The sequence below is a fragment of the Orycteropus afer genome, unplaced genomic scaffold, assembly GCF_000298275.1.
Source record: "Orycteropus afer afer isolate SDZICR_OR568_19922 unplaced genomic scaffold, OryAfe1.0 scaffold00264, whole genome shotgun sequence".
Lineage (NCBI taxonomy): Eukaryota > Metazoa > Chordata > Mammalia > Tubulidentata > Orycteropodidae > Orycteropus > Orycteropus afer.
Window position 1 is genome coordinate 2854868 of NW_006921851.1, and position 21015 is coordinate 2875882.

General features: G+C 34.5%; 1 protein-coding gene across 1 annotated transcript in view; it reads right to left on the reverse strand.

Annotated features, from left to right (window-relative positions):
- KMT2C (lysine methyltransferase 2C) overlaps nucleotides 1-21015 on the reverse strand; it is a 470642-nt gene that overhangs the window by 173461 nt on the left and 276166 nt on the right. The window contains exons 15-18 of the mRNA XM_042782218.1: nucleotides 15340-15459; nucleotides 12738-12854; nucleotides 7470-7571; nucleotides 7173-7277 (exon numbers count right to left, since the gene is read on the reverse strand). Of these exons, the coding sequence (XP_042638152.1) occupies nucleotides 7173-7277; nucleotides 7470-7571; nucleotides 12738-12854; nucleotides 15340-15459 (444 nt within the window). The remainder of the gene's footprint in view (nucleotides 1-7172; nucleotides 7278-7469; nucleotides 7572-12737; nucleotides 12855-15339; nucleotides 15460-21015) is intronic.

A 21015-nucleotide genomic window follows, 5' to 3' on the forward strand; every position in this document is an offset into this window, starting at 1 on the left:
GGGACTTCTGAAATTCACCTTCACTCCTCTTTACTTTCCTCAACCTCAAGGCTATTTGTAGAAAAGTTTGTGGAAAAGTTGAGAATCTCTATACTGCCTGTTAAGTTCCTCAAAGATAGCCACATCATGTAATATTAATAATGTAAAACCTACTTCTTTAAGTTCTCAAAATAAATAAATAAAATAAAATAAAACTAGAGTCTATTAGGCAGAAAAGACCACAATATTCACGTTATAATGAAACAGGAAGTAATCAAGGTAGAGATGAAAATCTGAATTTTCATGAATTCAGATCATGAAGAGTAAGAGAGCCTAAAATCTACAGGACAGGAAAATTAAGAAGTTAAATATAAAAGAACAACTATCACAACGGCATCAAACTTCCTAACTATGGATTCTAGGAGACAGTAGAGTAATAGCTTTCAAATTCTACAGGAAAAAAATTCTTCAAAATATAATTCTTAGCTAAGCAAGCAATGAAATGTGAAGACAGAATATCTTTTTAAATATAAAGACTCAAAACTCAGAACCCACAAACTCCTTCAATTATTTAAAGATATGTGGAACAAAAAATGAAGGTTTATCCCAAAACGGAAGACATAGGCTCCAGAAAACAATGAATCCAACAAAGTTATCAGTTAAGGGAACCTTAAGGATAAGAGACAACAGACCTTAGAAGTCACTGGCACAAAATAGAATAATATGAGGAGGAGTCTAAGACAAAGTAAATTTGTTCCCAGAAAAAAGGGTCTTAACAGGAAAAAAAAAAAAAAGTGATATGGAAGTATTTCCACATCTTGTATGCTGGTAAAAACAAACAATAAAAACCAAGAGAGGTCACTAAAGATTATTTTCTTCTTGCTTTTAAAACTCCAATGAAAAACAAAAAAAAAGTCATAGCATAGTATTTAGGTCTACAGTAAACATTTACTGAGTCATAACCAGAATTGTTTATTGTTGTTGTTATGTGCCATCGAGTCAGACCCGACTCATAGTGACCCCTCCTTGGGTTTCTGAGGCAGTATCACTATGGAAGTAGATTGCCCCATCTTCTTCCTGAGGAGTGGCTGGTGGGTTTGAACCGCCAGCCTTCTTATTAGCAGTCAAGTACCTTAGGCATTATGCTACCAGAGCTCCCAAATTGTTTATTAATTAAGCTAAATGTAATAATATAACTATATTGGGAGAATGCTGGGAGAAGGGCGTGGTGTGTATTTTAAGAGTTAAATCAGCATTTACCTGAAAGCAAGAAGTTAACAAAAAGTAACAATGATAAAGAAGCAACACCAGCATATTTATTTATTATTAAAAACAGGTGGTAGACCACATTTGGCCCACAGGCCATCATTTCTCAACCTCTAGCTTAGAGGAAAGACAAGATGATCTGAATACAAAGTAGGAGACAGATTCATGAATTTACTAGTAGAATTTTTTTTTTAAATATATCTTCATTTCTGCTAAATCAAGTGTTCTTTTTTCACAGAAACCCTCAAATTACTTTAGTTTACATTTAACACATTACTTACTATCTGGTCTTTATGTTCACCCCCATGGAAACTGCTCAAGCATGTCGGTCAAGACTTTCTCGCCCCTAAATCTAACTGACACTAGGTTTTGTCTTACTTAACTTCTCTGCAGTTCTTTAACACTTGAACTATGTTTCCCCCTTTGAAAGTACCTGTTTCACATTTTGTCTTATTGCCCTGATTTAGTCTTATTTGTTAAAAGTTCTTGCAAGTAAGGTATTATGTAGAGGTCCATTCACAGTACCATGTCAAAGTTGTGATAGATGTATTAGTCCATAATGCATACCTATTTCAACTACAATGGAGTAACTGTAAACAGACTTTTCGCCAATCATTTAAAAGAAAAAAAAAAAACTGACAAAAATATATATTTAAAAAAAACACCTGTTTTTAGACATTGGCCAAGGGGCAGTATAGGACTGTGATCTCTGGGAGGAGGAATATTTTCCAGACTGCTGCCCAAACAGGGAAAACGCCAGCAGAATACAACGATCCCACTAAGTTTAGGAAACATGATGGAGTTCAGGAAAGGCAAGGCAGCTGGAATTTGCAGGACAGAGTACTGGAAAGGAAGGACGAATGCAGAGTAAAAGCTCCAGAGATCCATATAGGGGTCCCTTTGAGTCTTTGGCTGAACACTAAGCTAATTATCTATGAACACAAAAACAAGGTGTTATGGCTAGGGGAGAAAACTGTTACTGGGAAACTAAGATTAACAACTACTTAAGTATACATAGAGCAAAAAAGACTATTAAACAGGGGGAGAGAAGAGGATATTTGGTAGAGACCCCACAAAAGGTCATCCCTCTTGGATACAGAGTTAAACTAGCCCTAGAATAGCAGTTTATCAAAGTCTGGTCTGTGGAATCTCTGTGGATCTATAAGACTAAAACTATTTTTATACAAATACCAAGATGTTACTTGTACTTTTCCCTGTCATTCACTCCTAATTATATAGTTGTGTTTTCTAGAGGCTATATGATGCATAATAGTATTGCATTTTAATGTCATATAAACTGCTTGTACATGCTTGTGTTTCAAAATTTTGTCAGTTTTAATTTCTAAAATGATAAATGTGAATAGGTATAATCCTTATAAACAAAAACTCTTTGGATCCTCAATAACTTTTGAGTATAAAAAGGTTCCATGACCAAAAAAGTTTGAGAATAGCTACTTTAGAATAAAGGATCTCTATAATTGGTTCAGAAAGCTTAAAAAGAGATTTCAAAAGAATCAAGTTTATCCACAAACAATTTACCTGCAAGAACAAAAAGTCTTTTAAGAAAAAAAAGTTCAAATATATACTATTACAATGGCCACTGTTCAACTGAAAATTACTAGATGTACAAAGAAGAAAGCATAACTTAATGCTGGAAATTAGATAATACAATCAGAAATGACAGAGATGATGAAATTAGCAGGAAAAAAAGCTGTAAATCAGCTACTATATATATCCAAATATACATAGTGTATATATATATATATAAAAATACATCCAAAATTTAGAGGGAAACAAAACCACAATGAACAATAAAATTAAATGATCAAGAGAGGGAAAAAACAAAACAAAACAAATAACAACAAAGTATCAGTAACCTATGGGATATTATCATTACATACCTACACACTTGAGATTCTAGAAAGGTGATGGTAGTGGTGGGGGACTTGGGAACAGAACAAAATTAAAGAAATAATGGCCAAAAATTACCCAAAATTGAACAAAAATAGTATCAACCCACTAACTCAAGAAACCTAACAAATCAGGATAAACAACAAAGAAAACCTCACAGGGTACATTGTAACCAAACTACTGAAAACCAAAGTTAAAGAGAAAATCTTAATATACCTATGGTCAGCTGTTCTTTCACAAAGGGCCAAAATCCATTAAATGAGGAAGGGACAGTCTCTTTCACAAATGATGCCAGAAAAAAACTGGATACCCATTTGCAGAAAAATGAAACAAGATCCATACCTTACACCATACACAAAAACTAACTCCAGATAGATCAAAGACTTAAATGTGAAAAACCTAAATCTATAAAATTCATCAAAGAGAAAACAGGGGCAAATTTCAGGGCCCCAACTTATGGCATAAATAGACTGTCAAGCATAACCCAAAATGCACAAATAGCTGAAGATAAACTAGATAATTAGGATCTTCTAAAAATTAAATTCTCATGTGCATTGAAAGACTTCTCCAAAAGGGTAAAAAGGGAACCTATAGAATGGGAACAAATATCTGGCAATGACATACATATCAGACAAAAGACTCATCTCTAAAATTTATAGAAAACTCCAACACCTCAATATTAAAAAGACAAACAATCCAATTAAAAAATGAGCAGAAGACACAAACAGACACTTCACCAAAGAGGAGATTCAGGCAGCCAACAAACACATGAAGAAATGTTCATGATCATTAGCCATTAGAGAGATGCAAATCAAAACAACAATGAGATACCATCTCACTCCAGCATTAATACCAGAAAATAACAAATGCTGATGAGGATGTAGAGAGATTGGGACTCTCATACACTGCTGGTGGGACTGTAAAAGGATATAACCACTGTGGAAAATGATATGGTGATTCCTTAAAAAGTTGAAATTAGAAATACCATTTGATCCAGCAATCCCATTACTATGTATATATCCTAAAGAGGTGAGAGCCAGGCCAAAATAGATACATGTACATTCATGGTCATAGCTGCACTTCACAAGCTAAGTGCTCATCAACAGAAGACTGGATAACCAAACTCTGGCGCATACACACAACTGACTAGTATGCAACACCAAAGAATAATGTAGAATCTGCAAAAGACCACATAATGTGGATGAACTTGGAAGACATTATGCTGAGTGAAATAAGTCAGTCACAGAAAGACAAATATTGTATTTGTCCACTATTGTAAAAAGTCAAGGAAAGGTTTACATATGGAAGATTATAAGTGGTTACCAGGGGTAGAAAGGAGGGGACAAGGGGAAGCTTTTGTTTACAGGGAGTTGCGGTTATGTGGTGGTGGAGTATTTAGGAAAAAGACAGCAATAATGGTGGTACAACATGAAAAATGTCATCAATGTCCCTGAGCTGTAAATGTGGAAGTTGTTATGTTGGCAAATGTGTTGTTGTATATGTTTTCACCACAATAAAAGTGGGTGGGGGAGGAAAGAGAAAATCTTAAAAGCAGCTGTAAAAAAACTGTCATGCTGTATATAGAAAAAAAACAGAAACAATGCAAGCCAGAAGATAACAGAATGACATTTTCAAAGTTTTGGGGAAAGGGACACAGTCAAGTTAAATATTATATCTAGCAAAAATGTCCTTCAAAAACAGTAAAGGCAAAGTAAAAATATTTTAGGACAAACAAAAGTTGAGACAATTCACATATCTCTAGTGTATTTCCAGACATTCCTATTTCCCCCTATAAATTGTAAGTGCTTTTAAAAAAAGGAAAGTTGATTTAGATTCCTCACAGAATTTACCATAATTTTTCAGAGGAGATCAACAAATTACATTGTTTTAAAAATTTAGTGATAAGTTACAGTATTCTATATTGCCCAAATGGTATTAGTGATATGTTGTTGTTATGTGCCATCGAGTCAGACCTGACTCATAGCGACCCCTCCTTGGGTTTCCGAGGCAGTATCACTACGGAAGTAGGATTGCCCAACCTTCCTTCCGAGGAGTGGCTAGCGGGTTTGAACCGCCAGCCGTCTGGTTAGCAGTCAAGTGCCTGAGCCACTATGCTACCAGAGCTCCCATTAGTGATATTAGTGATATAGTCAGAACTAAATGTAGTTAGAAAATCTGGTATTTAAATTCTTGATCAGCTATTTCCTAGCTATTTGATATTGCACAAATTTATCTTAACTAACCTACATGTCATTGACCTCACTCATAAAATAGGATTTTAGAAACTGTTGGATTAAAAGAAGTAACAAAAATTCTGAGCTTAACTCTTAAATCTTCATTCACCTACTAAAGCCTCCTCCAATTTTTAGGCAAGGAATTTTAAGGTATCAGTTTGGCCCATGAAGTTTATACTCTTATCTTCAAAGGCTTTTTTTCAATTTCTCAGATCACTAAATATTCTAAAAATAAATACTAATTTTAAAAATAAAAAAAACCTAAAATGTAGGATATAAAGACACAATAGTTCATCTTGTACTATGTATAATTCTACTTTTAAAATTGATTTTATATGTCTTTTTTTTCTCAATATACTGTGGGCAATTGATTCTTAAGAACTCACTGCCATGGAATTGGATCTGACTCATAGCAACCCCTCCTTGGGTTTCCGAGGTGGTATCACTATGGAAGTACATTGCCCAACCTTCCTTCCAAGGAATGACTGGTGGGTTTGAACCCCCAGCCTTCTGGTTAGCAGTCAAATGCCTTAGGCACTACACCATCAGAGCTAATTGATTATTAGACTATATAAATTTACAAAAAATGACTGCACAATTATTCTATTTTGGATCGATAATTGCTATTTTTCTTATTAATTCTGAAAATCACAATGACTTACGTACCTTAGGAAAGAATCACTAGTGTAGAGAACAACAAAGAATTGCTAAGGGGGCATCTATGCCAACATCTTGAGTAAATCAATGATATAATACAGGGTATGTGAGGAACAGGATACTAAAACTAAAACCACTGCTACTGTGTCAATTTCAAGGCATCATGACCCTATAGGACAAAGTAGAACTGCCCTATAGCGTTTCCAAGGCTATAAATCTTTATAGAAGCTCACTGCCTCATCTTTCTCTTGTGGAGTACGTGGTGGGTTCGAACTGCTGACCTTTTGGTTAGCACCTGAATGCCTAATCACTGTGGCACCAGAGCTCCTTTGGGGCAGGATAGAAAAGGATAAAAACTGCTTTTAAATTCAGGATGATTGTTCACCATATAAGCAAATGAATTACTATTTTAACACATACACTTGATTGTACAACAGAACCCATGATGTACAGCTATACCTACATGCTTATATTCAGGGGCCATTTGTTATTCTGTTCAAATATAAAAAAGTTTTATTAATGTCATAGCCTGAGCTCTTGGGACATGTTCACATTTGAATACCAAAAACCAAAACCAAAGTCAAAAAGCACAAGATTAACTATCTGTAAGGCTCCTCAGTAAGTTTCTAGTCTGAAACCCATGAAATTGAGAACTACTGGCTATGTTTACTGAATTTCCTCTCTTTAGCTAAAGGAGAAAATAACCTTTCATATAATGGGTGAGAGTGAGAAGAGTGAAAGGGGACCAGAATGGGCTAATGAATTTTAACTAAGTAGTTGACCTTAACTTTTGTAATCAACAGACAAAATGAACCAACTAAACCTCATTCCATTAAAAAATAATAGGGCTATACTGTCTTTTAAATTAAATTCATGCTTTCTTATACTTTACTTTTTCAAGACAATGGTAGGGTAACCAGTACAATTTAAGATCAGAAAATTAATTTCTGAGGAATTAATTTTTTACGGTAATAAACACTTTAGATGCAAGATTTAAAATATTTAACAAGTCACATACATATAATAATCATAAAAATATTAATTATAAACACTGGAAGCAGCATGTTACTAATTAAATAAAAATTTAATAATTTTTGTGAACTCATTTAAATTAAGGGTATTTACCTTAATACTGACACAGTATGGATGGTAACACTGACCACATTGGGAACAGGCAAGTAATCTTCCCTCTGCTCCTTGGCCAAAACTTCCACAAACTACACACATATCCTGAAGTAAAGAACAAATGAACATGTTTTATGCTGGAGAGACTAAACTAAGAATATACAAATTTTGTTTTTAAAATACTTTCTTAGCTAATACATTACTATAGCTAAATATTAGATGACTTCTACACACATGAGAAAAATAGAACTGGGCAAGGAGAAATTCAAAGGTAGAAAATAGTAAATAAATTCAAACCTGATGCAAAGTGAACTTGTCAGTACTAGAAAACAAAACAACTGTATTGTGCATAGAGTTTTCTTCTTCATCCTTATTTGATGAAATATCTGCAGTAGACACCTATGAAAAGTGAAATACACAAAACACTTATTTTTCACTTATACTATATTGAAACCAGAAAGCTTGAGAAAATTTGTATTCAAAATAGAATGTTTGCCAAGGTCAGTGCTAACAATTCCAAACTGGCTTATTAATGCCAAGATACTACCATAAAACTTTTAAGTCAAAATATTTTTTTATTCACCTAATTGTCTTCAGAGTTCCAGTCTTATAGAAGAGGAAGTAATGGGAAAAATATAAACCTGCCTTTAGTAAGACTTCATTACTCAGAAATTCTAATCAAGAAACCACAAAATTATGTATTTTTAAATAACATGAGTGTTCCGAGTTTGTGCGTTTGTAAATAAAACTCTATTTATGTGATACTTTAGAACTATCCTATATGGTAGATAGGTGGTTATTGATATCTGTGATATGGCTAGCCCAAACTGAAATGTGATTTCAAAGACTCAGTACAAGGGAAAAAAAGGAATGTCAAGTATCTCATTAATAGTATTTTATGTATTAAATGTTGAAACAACAATGTTTTAGATATATTGGGTTGTGTGACATGCATTAAAATTAACTTCACCTGTTTTCTTTCCTTTTTAAACATGGCTATTCCAGACCAAGCCACATGCCTTTAAGTCAGTTCTGACACGTGGCGATTCCATGTGTGCCAGAGTAGAACTGTGCACCATAAAGTTTTCAACTATTGATTTTTGGAAGTAGATCACCAGGTCTTTGTCCCAAAGTGCCTCTGGGTGGATTCAAACTACCAACTTTCAGTTAGCCAAGCACTTAACCATTTGTACCACATCAACATGGCTATTAGGAAGGTTTACATGCATATGTGGCTCACAATGTATTTTTAGTAAATAGCAATGATTATTATTACTTTGAATCAACTATCAAAATTTCAGTATCATCCAAACAATGATCAAGCAGAGATGTTCATTTCTGGACTTGGTTATATTTGACCAAATCAAGTAAGAATCTATTAGCTTGTTAATAATTATTTATAGAATGCAATTTTAAAAAGTTCCAAATTAGACACTATAAAAGAACAGAAGGTCAAAAATAAAAAAAATATGACCTGCTCCTTTTCCCTTAAAATGCTTACAATCTATCCTGGAAGAACAAAGCTAAAACACAATAGGTTAAGATCAAAACATAAAGTCATAGAATTAGTTTCCTTGAGGGATATTGACAGAATAACTCAATAGAAGGAATATATTACACAATATTTTTCAAAGTAACTAAGTTCAGATACCAGTTTCAACGGATAGTACTACTGTTATATAATAGTGACAGTAAGTACAGTTTACAGGCATAGAAAGTATAAAGACTGCAAGAGAAAATTATAAGCAAGCTTCTAGTTTGCAAAAGGAATACATAAAATTATTTGAGACAACATGAACATATATGTAGAAAGTCCAATGGATTCCACAAAAAAACAAATAAAGATAATAAACGAGTTTAGTAAGGCTGCTGGTTACAAGACAAATAAACAAAAATAAATAGTATTTCTATGTACTAACAAGGAACAATCAGAATTTGAAATTAAGACAACAAAATCATTTACAATAGGGTCAAAAAATATGAATGATTTAGGGATAAATCTGACAAAAGGTGTGAAAGAGTTTCTTTTGAAAATGATAGAACATTACTAAGAGAAATTAAAGAAGATCCAAAGAAAAGGAGATATTCACAATGTCCATGGGTTCAAAGACTCAATATGCATAAAATGTCAACTTTCCCCAAATGTATTTCTACATTGACTACAATCCCAATCAAGATCCTAGCAGGTAACTTATGGAAATTAACAAGCTAACTCTAAAATTGCTACAGAAATAGTGTTATTGTTGTTGTTGTTATGTGCCATCAAGTCGGCCCCGACTCATAGTGACCCCTCCTTGGGTTTCCGAGGCGGTACCACTACTGAAGTAGATTGCCCAACCTTCCTTCCGAGGAGTAGCTGGTGGGTTTGAACTGCCAGCCTTCTGTTTAGCAATCAAGTGCTTTAGGCACTATGCTACCAGAGCTCCTAAGGACCTATAATAGCCACAACAAATGTGAAAGAATAGAAAATTGGAAGACTAACAGTGTCTGATTTCAAGATTCATTATTAAATAGAAGTAATCAAGATAGTGTAGCACTGGTCAAAGGAGAGAGAAATAGAACAATGGAGTAGGAAAGCAATTCTAAAAACAGACACACATATATATGGATGCTAATTTTCAACAACTGGGTGGTACAAAAGGTTAAATACCTGACTACTAGCTGAAACACTGGCAGTTTAAACCCACCCACAGGTGTCTTGGAAGACAGGCCTAGTGATCTGCTTCTGAAAGATGAAAGCCTTGAAAACGTTATAGGAGTATTCTAGTCTGTATACGTGGGGTCACCAAGACTCACAATAGCTTGACAGCAACTAAAATTAACAAAAATTTTCAACACAGATACAAAGGTAATTCAGAGAAATGATACAAAAACAAATGGATATCCAATATATTAAAAAAAAAGAACTATGACCCATTTCGTACCATATTTAAATATCAACTTAAATTAGATCACAGACCTAAATGTAAAATATCAAGACTTAACACACTTCTAGAAGGAAACAGAGAATGTGTTTGTGATCTTGGGGTATACAAATATTTCTTAGACACCAAAAACATAATCCATTAAAGAATAAATGTGATAAACTGGACTTGAGAAAAATATAAAACATTTGCTCTTCAAAAGAAACTGTTAAGGCAATGAAGACAGACCACAGAATGAAAGAAAATATTTGCTGCTGAGATCCAAGATGGTGGACTAGGTAGATAAACTATCCATGACTCTACAACAAAGACTCGAGAAATCATATTGGAAATTAGTACCTCAAAGTAAAGGATAAGGAAGTAGATCAAATACTGATTAGAGGCAGAGAATGAACAAAAACAGCAAACAGGGAGGCATACAGAGTGATGAACTGCCAACTGGCACAGTGTGGCCATTTTGAACTATTGCAAGAAATGTTCCTATTCAAGCAAGAACCAGATAACCACCTTCACCCACCCAAGGTTGTGCCAGCACTCACATGAGTAATTGGTGACCGACAGATGAGATCTCCCTCCATACCCTGTACAACCATTTGGTGACCAGAGGTACAATGCCCCACCCCACTCCACCCAACCAGTAGCTTGTCAAATTCCCCCTGCCAGTGCTGTACTGTTTTTGTTTCCTGTTTTATCTTTGATCTTATCCCCCCCTTTTCTTCCCCTCATCTTACTCCCTCTCGCTTTTTTATCTTACGGAGTGAATGCCCTGCCCCTAAACACCTTCATGGTCAGCAGTGCCCACTCCCGCTACTCCCTAGTCAGTGGTATACATTGCTCTCGAGGAGCAAGCACTGCGTTTCCACCACAACCATGCTTCTGCCAGTACTGTGCTGCTTCTCTCCCTCCGCCTTTTATTTTTTATTCTCAATTCTTCCTTTTTCTGGTAGTGTGAGGCCTAAGGCATTTGCCTGCTAATCAGAAGGCTGGCAGTTCAAATCTACTAGCCACTCCTCGGAAGGAAGATTGGGCAATCTATTTCCGTAGAGATACTGCCTCAGAAACCCAAGTAGGGGGTCGCTATGAGTCTTATTCGACATGACAGAAGTGAGCCGTGAGTACTTCCCCTCCTTTTTTTTTTTTTCCTTCTTTTTATTCCTCTCCCCTGTCCTTTGTTGCTGGGCCTGAAGGCTGGGGACCATAGTCGTAGGGGACATCAAGCTTGATTGGCACAACATAGTACAGAAAATTATCATTTTACATCTTACTTCAGTGAGTAGTGACCAGGGACTTAAAAGCTTATGAGCAGCCACCTAAGATGCAACTACTGGTGGTCTCCTTGTCCAGAGCAAAGAAAATCAGACACATGGCGTGGTAGTTAAGGTTAGTGTCAACTTGGCTGGGCCTGGTTTTGAGTGGCTGGGAAGCTAGATGTAATGATTACCCACGATGAGACTGGTAATCAACTCCATGGTGGAATCTGCTATGAGCAGCTGAGTAGCTGCCTTAGGGATGTAGTCTGCTTCCATTATATAAGCAGCATCTTTGAGAAAGGTCTTGAGCTTTTTGGCACACTGGGACTTTGTATCTGGCCAAGTCACTGCTGAGTGGCCTGCCATGTTGCCTGCTGATCTTGAGACTATTTCTGGACTTGAACTAGTGGCTTGCCTTATTGCTTGATAACCTTGGGACTGTGCCATTTCACTTGTTAATCTTGGGTTTCTCAGCCTCAGCAGCCAGGGGCTGCCTGAGTTAGATGTCTCCAGCTCCAGTGGGCCGAGAGCAAGAGGCAGAGCTGAAGCCCAAGGTTGAGGGGGCTTTCACCCAGCCCCTAGAGCTGGCACTTTGAACTCAGACTTCTAGCCTCCTAAACTCTAAGAGATTAAACCCCAGTTTGTTAAAGCCATCCATTTGTGGTATTTCTGTTAAAGCAAATATTTATAGTTTATTTATTTTTTATCAATTTCTCATAATTATGTAATTTTTTTTCTTGGATTTGCTTTAAAAAAACAAATAGTTCTTATTTCCTTACTTCTGGTTTATTAGTAAAATTGAACAATTCCACTTGTCTCATGAACTTAAAATGACAATTATAATTTTGACATAAATTTTAATACATATTTAAATAAACCCTCATAACAATGAGTAAGAGTCACCAATTTTACAGTAAAATATGTCATAGTTACAAAACCTTCAATGTTGTCAGAGTACATACTAATCTCCAATAATTTTTATTTCTTATATAAGTTGTATTACAAAATGAAAGCAACTGTAATCAAAACTTAAAACCCCAACCTAATTAACTTTTTCAAATAAATCCAAGAAAATAAAAGGAGTTTGATTTTTAAAATAAAAAAACATGCTACACATTGGATTTTTGGGGAGGTTGCAAGATGATAAGTAAGAGTCAAAAAGGAAGGTAAGAAAAGAAAAAAGGAATGAAACAGTGAAAAGTATAAAATAAAACTTGGCCAGAGATTTAAAAAAAAAAAAAAAAGCAAAGCAAAGGTAAGAGCAAAACAAAACAATAAATCTCAACCTGCTCTCGTGACTGTTAAATTCAAAATAACTTGCTACTAATGAGATTCTCGTCATTCTTTAACATGTTCAAGATTACAACAAACAGAAATGAAGCAAGCCTCACCCCAGGTAATACAACAGCTCCAATTCCACTTTTTAATTTTGATCGACCTCTGCCACCTCGTCCTGACAGTCCTGCACCACGAGGTCTCCGTTTTCCTGGAAATCCTGACCCACGTCCCTACACAACAAATAAGTAAAAAGTAAATATTTTTTTACAAGCCAAAAAGAATTTCAAATTCAAAAGTCAGTGATGTAAACATTTTATTAAATTTAGAGTGCATTTACCTCATCAACCAGTGAAAAAACAAAGAATACAATCCTGAGAATTTATGCTAATAACTTTCTTCAGGGAATCTGTTACCCAAATTATTTGTTTCTCTTTTATTATGATGACATGGTAAGTTTTAAGAGACCAGGTTTATTATTTGCATCTTTAAACATGTATTTTGCAACTTAAAACTAAGCAAATACCACATAAATATGGTCAGCATGAATCAAAGAAAATATATTACCTAGCCTATAAAAAGGCTATAACCTTAGGAAAAACTTTGGTCTGTCACTTGTCCATCAGCAGGTCTTGGCATTACTTTTGCATTTCCTAATCCTGCATGCTAGGTGGCTAGTACAGCAACAATCCAGATATCTAATGTATAACACACTGTATACAATAAAGAACAATGAAGGACTCTCACTAATTACTCTCAGTAATTACAGTATTAGGTAACATTTATTGAACTACTTACTCTGCATGAATCTAAGCACTTTTTTTTTCTCAACAATCCTTTAAGGTACGCAGTATGTCATTATCCTCATTTTAGAGATAAGTATACTGAGATTCAAAAGATTAAGTAACCTATTCACAGTCTAAGAGAAAGCAGGTCTGGCTTCAATGCCTATGTTCTTAACCACTATCTTGTATTGTTAAATTGAATGACTGTTTACTTTTGCTAGTGTAAAACTGTTTTTCCTGCTTTGTTACTAAAATTAAGTCAATTTCCTTTACTATTCAATAGCTTTCTATATGAATGAACTATGTCTACCTCATTCTGTCATAGTATCTAGATGAAAATACATTTAAAGATTATAGTAAAGATGAAAGGGTAAAAACCTTACTTTAAATCATCTAGATAATAATTATTTCACAAGGAAATGATTTTTTGAATTTTTATCCAATACAACAAAAAATTCTATAGAAAAACATTTTAAATTCTCTGATTTTTTAAGAAATAAAATTGTTGTCATTGATTATATTCAGACTTAATGTATTTACCACCTGAAAAAAATCTGGACTCTATACAAGTAAATGTATTATGCATATTTAAACTTTTTTAAATATTCAGGAAAATCTTTTCTTTTTTTTACACTGCAACAAATTAAATAATATGCCACATCTTCAGTTGATGTCATTTATCTCAGTTTGAAATGTTCAACTCATTACCTATTTATCAGAATGATTTCTAAGTCAATTATTTATTACATGATAACCCATTTTAAGCATAAAATAGATATACACGGAAGAGAAGAGAAGAGTATCTCCTCCTCCTCACCCTCAGTTTAATAAATGCAGCCAATTTCTAGTTTTGAAATTGCTTCTCCTTGCCTTCTTTAAATTACTCTCCTTTAGATCCCTTGAGAGATCCATCAGCTTCTTTGAATATGGGTAGTTAGGTAGATTGGGAAGAGATTATTTTTAAAAAATAGATATAAAAGATTTTTTAAAAACTTAAGCCAATGATTAAATGAAGACTATAATTATCTCTCAATTTACATTTCCACAACATCCAATGGCACAGCCAAGAATAAATAAAAATTGGTATTTTCTTCAAAATTGCCAAACAAGTCATCTTATACACTATTAAAACAAATAATCACCTTGGATGGTAACAGGGTAAGTTGGAAAGAAGTTCCTCTGATGGTGATAGAAAAAAAGAAAATAGGTTCTAGAACTCCTCTGGAGTTCTTCATCAATCTAAATAAACAGCCTTATTTCAGCACTACATTAACTATAGAAGATGAAGAAAAATTGTGTTCTCCAGTCAATAAAGTATTTTAGCTTTTGAAAAGATGTTTCAAATTAATATTTTTTCTTCAAAATGCATTATAGTACTTTCCTTCAAAGGACTAACAGGGCCATCAACAAATGACACCGTGAATAGTAAAATTTCCACAAGTTGGCAAAAATTAAAAAAAAGAGGCCCGTCTAACCTGAGGTTATTAACAGACAATAAAATTTGCTGCAATTCTAATATTTCTTTTCCATTAGTATATAAGAGATTAATGTAGCTGCTCTTTTGTTCTTTTCTAAACAACCAAATTTTACAGTTATGATAGCATGAATGATCAAATCCTTAATTACCTTATGGCTTATATGTAATTAGCCATATCACAGAAATACTGATAACCGCAACATAAGAAGTGACCATAAAAAGAGGTATTATAAATTTATACTTAAAACCATTTACATAAAATTACAATTTAATATCTGCATAATCCAGATTTAAAAATGCAAACACTGTTTCTTTACATTAAAATTTTTAGATTTAAAGAAGAGGCTGTGAAAGCTGAACTATTCACCTGTAACAGAAGTTAATTCTTAACATCTACTAGACAAAATGACCAAAAAAAAAAAAAAGATACATGAATGTAAATGCAATTTTATTTACCACTTTGATGCTCCAAATGGCACTGCCAGGAAGCTGCCTGGGTTTAAAAATTTCCCGACCTTCTGAAATGTCTGGGGACCAGGTAGAAGGGCTCACTGTATTATGAGTACTCCAAGCCCCCTAGGATATGGCAGGTGAGAAAATAGATGTACAAAACTTAGCAACATAAAAGATCAAAGCCAGCAACTAAGGAATTTTAGAACGGCAAAAACAAATGCAGAAGTATGGAAATTTAGGACAAATTGCTTCCAGATAGGGAAAATAAGCTTATTATTTATTAGTGACTTTATATTTAAATGTTTGCAGCTACCATTCACATTTTATTCTGGTTGAAACATCAGTACAATGAAACACATTTAAAATCACAATTATACAACCAAAAAGTAAATAAAAGTCAATTAAACTCTTAACAATTTGCAGTAACAAAAACTACTTGAGGATTATCTTTTTCTAACAACTATCACTATACTGAAAACAGATAGATAATCCTAGAGAATGGTAGGTGTACCTACTGCTATAAACAATAAACCAGCTGGTCAAAAAAAGCAACCAGAAAATGGGCAATCAACATAGACATATTTTAAATTATGGAAAGTTAGGTTTTAACCTTAAGATGAAACTACCATTATAATCTTAATGTTTAATTACACTTGTGTCAGTGACCTTTAGTTGTGGGTTTCAATTCTCTGATACAAGGGAATGAATATTAACTACAATTATATCCAAGGGGTTAAATTGAAAAGTTAAGAAATGTTAAAGCAAATTGTCCTAAATTTTCAAATTAAAATGCCTAAAGTAGCTGATAAATTATAATGGAAATACTATGTTATTAAAAATTAAAATTAAAGTATTTAATTCCCAAATATCTACATTCAGCAATAATCTGAACTAATCGGATGCTAAACAGCATGAAAAAAAATTTTTACTCCACAAAGATAACATTTTGAAGAAAAACACAAATGTCAAACAATAAAGAATCTATTCTGAATTCAGTAATCCAACAATGCATAATTTTACCAATTAATAACCAAAATTGAAGACAAGGTATACAGTACTTACTTACCAGTCTCTACAAACAACAACAACAACAGTAGTATCCTATTGTTGTTGTTGTTATTAACCACAAAGAAATACTTCCAGGAATTAAAATAATAAACTGGAAGTAAGAGCTTGAATATCCTTTGATGTAGTGGAGTATTTCATGAATAAAAGTATTTTGAGAAAAACCATACAACAATAGTTTCACTTTTAAATCAAGAGCTCAAACTTCAAACATTTTAAGTTCAACAATCCCACTGATTGTCTATAGCAAACTTAATTTTTTTACCCTTCAGGATCATTCTTCTGTTTCTCCTTGACCCATAAAATATCTAAAACACCTTTCTCAGGCTCACCTAATAGCTATTTCACTGTTAACAGTAACCACTGCAAGTGAATTACCTCATTTCCTCACTATCAAATCTTCCCTGCATCTATACCTATGTCTTTCTTCCATGTCCAAGTAGAAGTGGCTCACAGGGTTTCCAAGACTGCAAATCTTTACGGCAGTTGACTGCCTCAACTTTCTCCCATGGAGTGGCTGGTGGGTTTGTGTCACCAACCTTTTGGTTAGCAGCCTAATGCTTTTAACCACTGTGCCACCAGAGCTCCTTAATCTAACAGAAAGGTTCCAATTATTCAAGATTGCTTCTGATTTCTTTTACCACACGGACCCCTCTATGATAAGGACACTGAAACTACAGCGAATGGCAGAAGGAGGATTGGTACCAGATAGAAACATTTTTAGAGAAATTTTAAAAAGTCAGAAATTATCATTTCTTTCTTTAAAGGTACACAGAGTGTGCCTACCTCTCCTACCCTCCCCCACCACCTCTTCCACTTCTCTCACCTGTCACCCCTGAGATCATACAACCAATTCTTCCTGTTCCTCCTCCATATCAACCTGAAGTTGACAAGATGAAGACCTTTATGATGATCCACTTCCACTAAATGAATACTAAATCATCATGCTGTACAGTTAATAAGCTTATCTGTTTTGTGTGAGTCTCTGTGTGAAAATCTAGTAACCATATGATAAGAACTGTACCACTCAATTGTTTATGTTTTCAGTAAGGCTTCTGGTCAACAGGAGGCTATTAGTAGTTACGTTTTTGGGGAGTCAAAAGTTACACATGGATTGTTCAAAGATCATCCTAAATGTTATTATTTATCATGAAGGATTTAAACACCATCCTGGACACTGTTGACTCCCAATTCACATTTGTAGTTCTGACCTCTAACTTGGTGTGATTTTTCAACTGCATTCTTAACAGTTCCACATTGTCACCCAAAACCTCTCAGATTCGCAGTGTCTAAAACTTCTCCCATAACTAGTTCCTTCTTGTACCCATCTTTATAACTGGCATCCACTCCTTGGATCAGAAAATTGGGAGTCATTTTTGATTATCACTCTCCCCAAACCCACCCACTGACCCTTCAATCTTCATCTCTGTCACCTCTTTAATCAAAACTATTAGTAAATTCAATAATTATTGTCTTCAAATTTTGTCCCCAATCATTCTACTTCTTTGCACCACTCTGGCTACCATCATCTCTCAGGGAGTCTGCTGTTGGTCTTCATGCTCTCATGCCTGCATCTCCTCAAGTCTTTCTCCAAACAGCACCCATAGGGACTTTTCAAAAATATAAATCTGTCCAAGCAAGTCACTCCCTTATTTTAAACTCTTTATTTATTTCTCAGTGTACTTAAAATACAAACCTCTTTTCAACAGCATCTTACGGGATTCTCCCTCTGTCAGTATTCCCTAGTTGTCTGGCTTCCTTGCTATCCTTCAAACATATCAAACTCTTCAGCAATAAAGGGCCTACAGATCTGTACTAACTAAGAACATTTCTCCACTACTCAAAGCTCTCCAACTCTTTTAAAATGGGTGGCTTACTATGAACCTTCAGGCATGGCCTCTTTAGACAGGTCTTTTCTTAGCATTCCAAGTTAACCATCATCTCCTTTATCATATCTTTAGTATCCTCTCATTGCATCACAATTTGTTATCATGTATATTTTATTGTTCATAATTTTACTTAATGGTAAAAGGAGACATTTAAATTTAGTTCTCTCAATATTTCCATTAGGTTTACTAAGGATATTTGTCTAGTGTATATCTTAAATTCCTTTTGTTTATCATTTAATGTTATGTCAGTAGACAGTTATAAAAACATACCATAAAAGCTCTATTCTAAAATAAAATACTACTGAATAATTTTACCTCAGAAATAAGATTTTTCTGGTGATTACACACTATTCATCGTAATTTAAAATTAGATTTGATACCAAAATCTCAGAAAGGATTTACATTTCATGTAACATGTATGAACCAAATGAAGGGCTTTATTGATCAGAAATGTCTGGATGCCATTTTAGAGATAATTAGAAAACTACTCATGTACTATGAAGAACTTATGAAATGAAAGCTTGGATAGTTATGTGATGAATTTTAGTAAGTGAAAGACATTGGAAGATACGCAGTTTTACAGGAATTGGGAAAAATTATATTTATATATTCTGACAAAAATACATCAGCTAATATATTCTTCTGACCCTAAAACAAAAATATAGCTATAATTACCAAAGGAGCCCTGGTGTCACAATGGTTAAGCACTCAGCTGCTAATGGAAAGGTTGGCTGATCAAATCCACCCTATGGCTCCATAGGAGAAAAGACTTCGCTATCAGCTCTCATACAGATTTCAGCCTAGAAAACTCTATGGGGCAACTTAACTCTGTCACATTGGGTCACTATGAGTTGAAAACTGACTTGACGGCACATAACAACATAATTACCAAAGTTGCTGTCCTTCACCTTTCACCTTTGTTCAAACGAACTTACACAGATCACTCAAAAGAGGTTAGTCTTCCTGTAATAAATGTGCTCTCCTATTCCAACTTCTTATTAGGAGACAAAACCTACCCTATACAGGAATGCCTTATTTTATTGTGCTCTGCTTTATTGCACACTTCACAGATACTGCTTTAAAAAAAAAAATTACAAATTGAAGGTTTGTGGCAACCTTGTGCCCAGTGAGTCTACTGATGTCATTTTTCCAACAGCATGTGATCATTTCAGTAGACGTCTGCTTCACATTTTGGTAATTCTCACAGTATTTCAAACTTTCTCATAATGTTATTACACATTTAATAACTACAACAGAGTGTAAACATAACTTTTATATGCACTGGGAAACAAAACAATTCACGTAACTTGCTTTATTGCACTGTTTTGGCACCAAACTAGCAGTATTTCTGGGCTATGCCTGTAATTACTTGTACCATTTTACTATAACCTAGACGAAGAGAGACCACACCCATTTTGATCACTTAAGCATTCTGTTACACTCAGTGAGCCTCTATTAATTCTTTTTTTTTAATTTTGCATACAGGAATGCATCAATAAACACTGTACAATGTTAGAAAGTTAGAAAATACACTACCATATTATTTTACCTATATTATGTACCCTCATAAATAAAGCACACGCACACATGTAATGCTCAAAACACGCAAAGGAAACCAACACGTGATCAGGTTGTATGGTTTGCAAAAACCATTATTTGCATTCATATATGGTAATTCCTCCACCAGCTGCAGTCTATAATTCTGGATTTCCTCATCTATAAAAAACTACCAGTCTATCTAAAATGATGATATTCTTAAGCTATCTATGTGCTACATTAAAAGCAAAAGGTTCAAAATACAGCCACCAGGAGACTGTTAATTGTAAAGAAACCTACATAAACAATTTTAAAAAAAAGAAAAAGGCTAAGCAGAACCAACTGCTACCAAATCCTACAAAATCAAAACCAAACCCTTTGCTGTGAAGTCGACTTTGATTCATAGTGACTCAACAGGGCAAAGTAGTATTGATGTATAGGGTTTCCAAGGCTGTGACCTTTACAGAAACACACTGCCACACCTTCCTTCCACAGAGCCAAAAAACCAAAAAGGGAGCTCTGGTGGCATAGTGCCTAAGGCATCTGACTGTTAACCAGAAGGGTGGCAGTTCAAACTCACCAGCCACTCCTCGGAAGAAAGACTGGTCAATATATTTCCATAGAGATACTACCTCAGAAACCCAAGGAGGGGTTGCTATGAGTTGGATTTGACTCAACGACACTCCCACAGAGGAGCTGGCAAGAAACACTGACCTTTCAGTTCGCAGCCAAGTGCTTAACCACTGTGAATCAAGGCTGACAGAGGCAAAATTAGATTTGAAGAATAATTATTTAACCTCCCAAAAACTGTTAAAGGTTGATATTATGCGCCTTTCTTTTTTGAGGCTAATTTCTCATGGAAATTGATCAAACTAGTAAATTATACAGCTATTACAAGGACTATGGAGTAGGAAAATTATCATTATCATTTTAGTAAAGACTGAGGGAGGAGAGGCTACTCTGTGTAAAAAATTTTTATGAGAATATATATCCTGTTGCCAGTGTTAAATATGATCCTGTTCTCTCACTGCAATAGATTATGAAACTGGTATGTTAATTTGGAACACTTCATTTAAAATGCTATTGTTGTTGTTATTATGTACTGTGGAATCAGCCCTGACTCACAGCGACCCCTCCTTGGGTTTCTGAGGTGGTATCACTACGGAAGTAGATTGCCCAACCTTCCTTC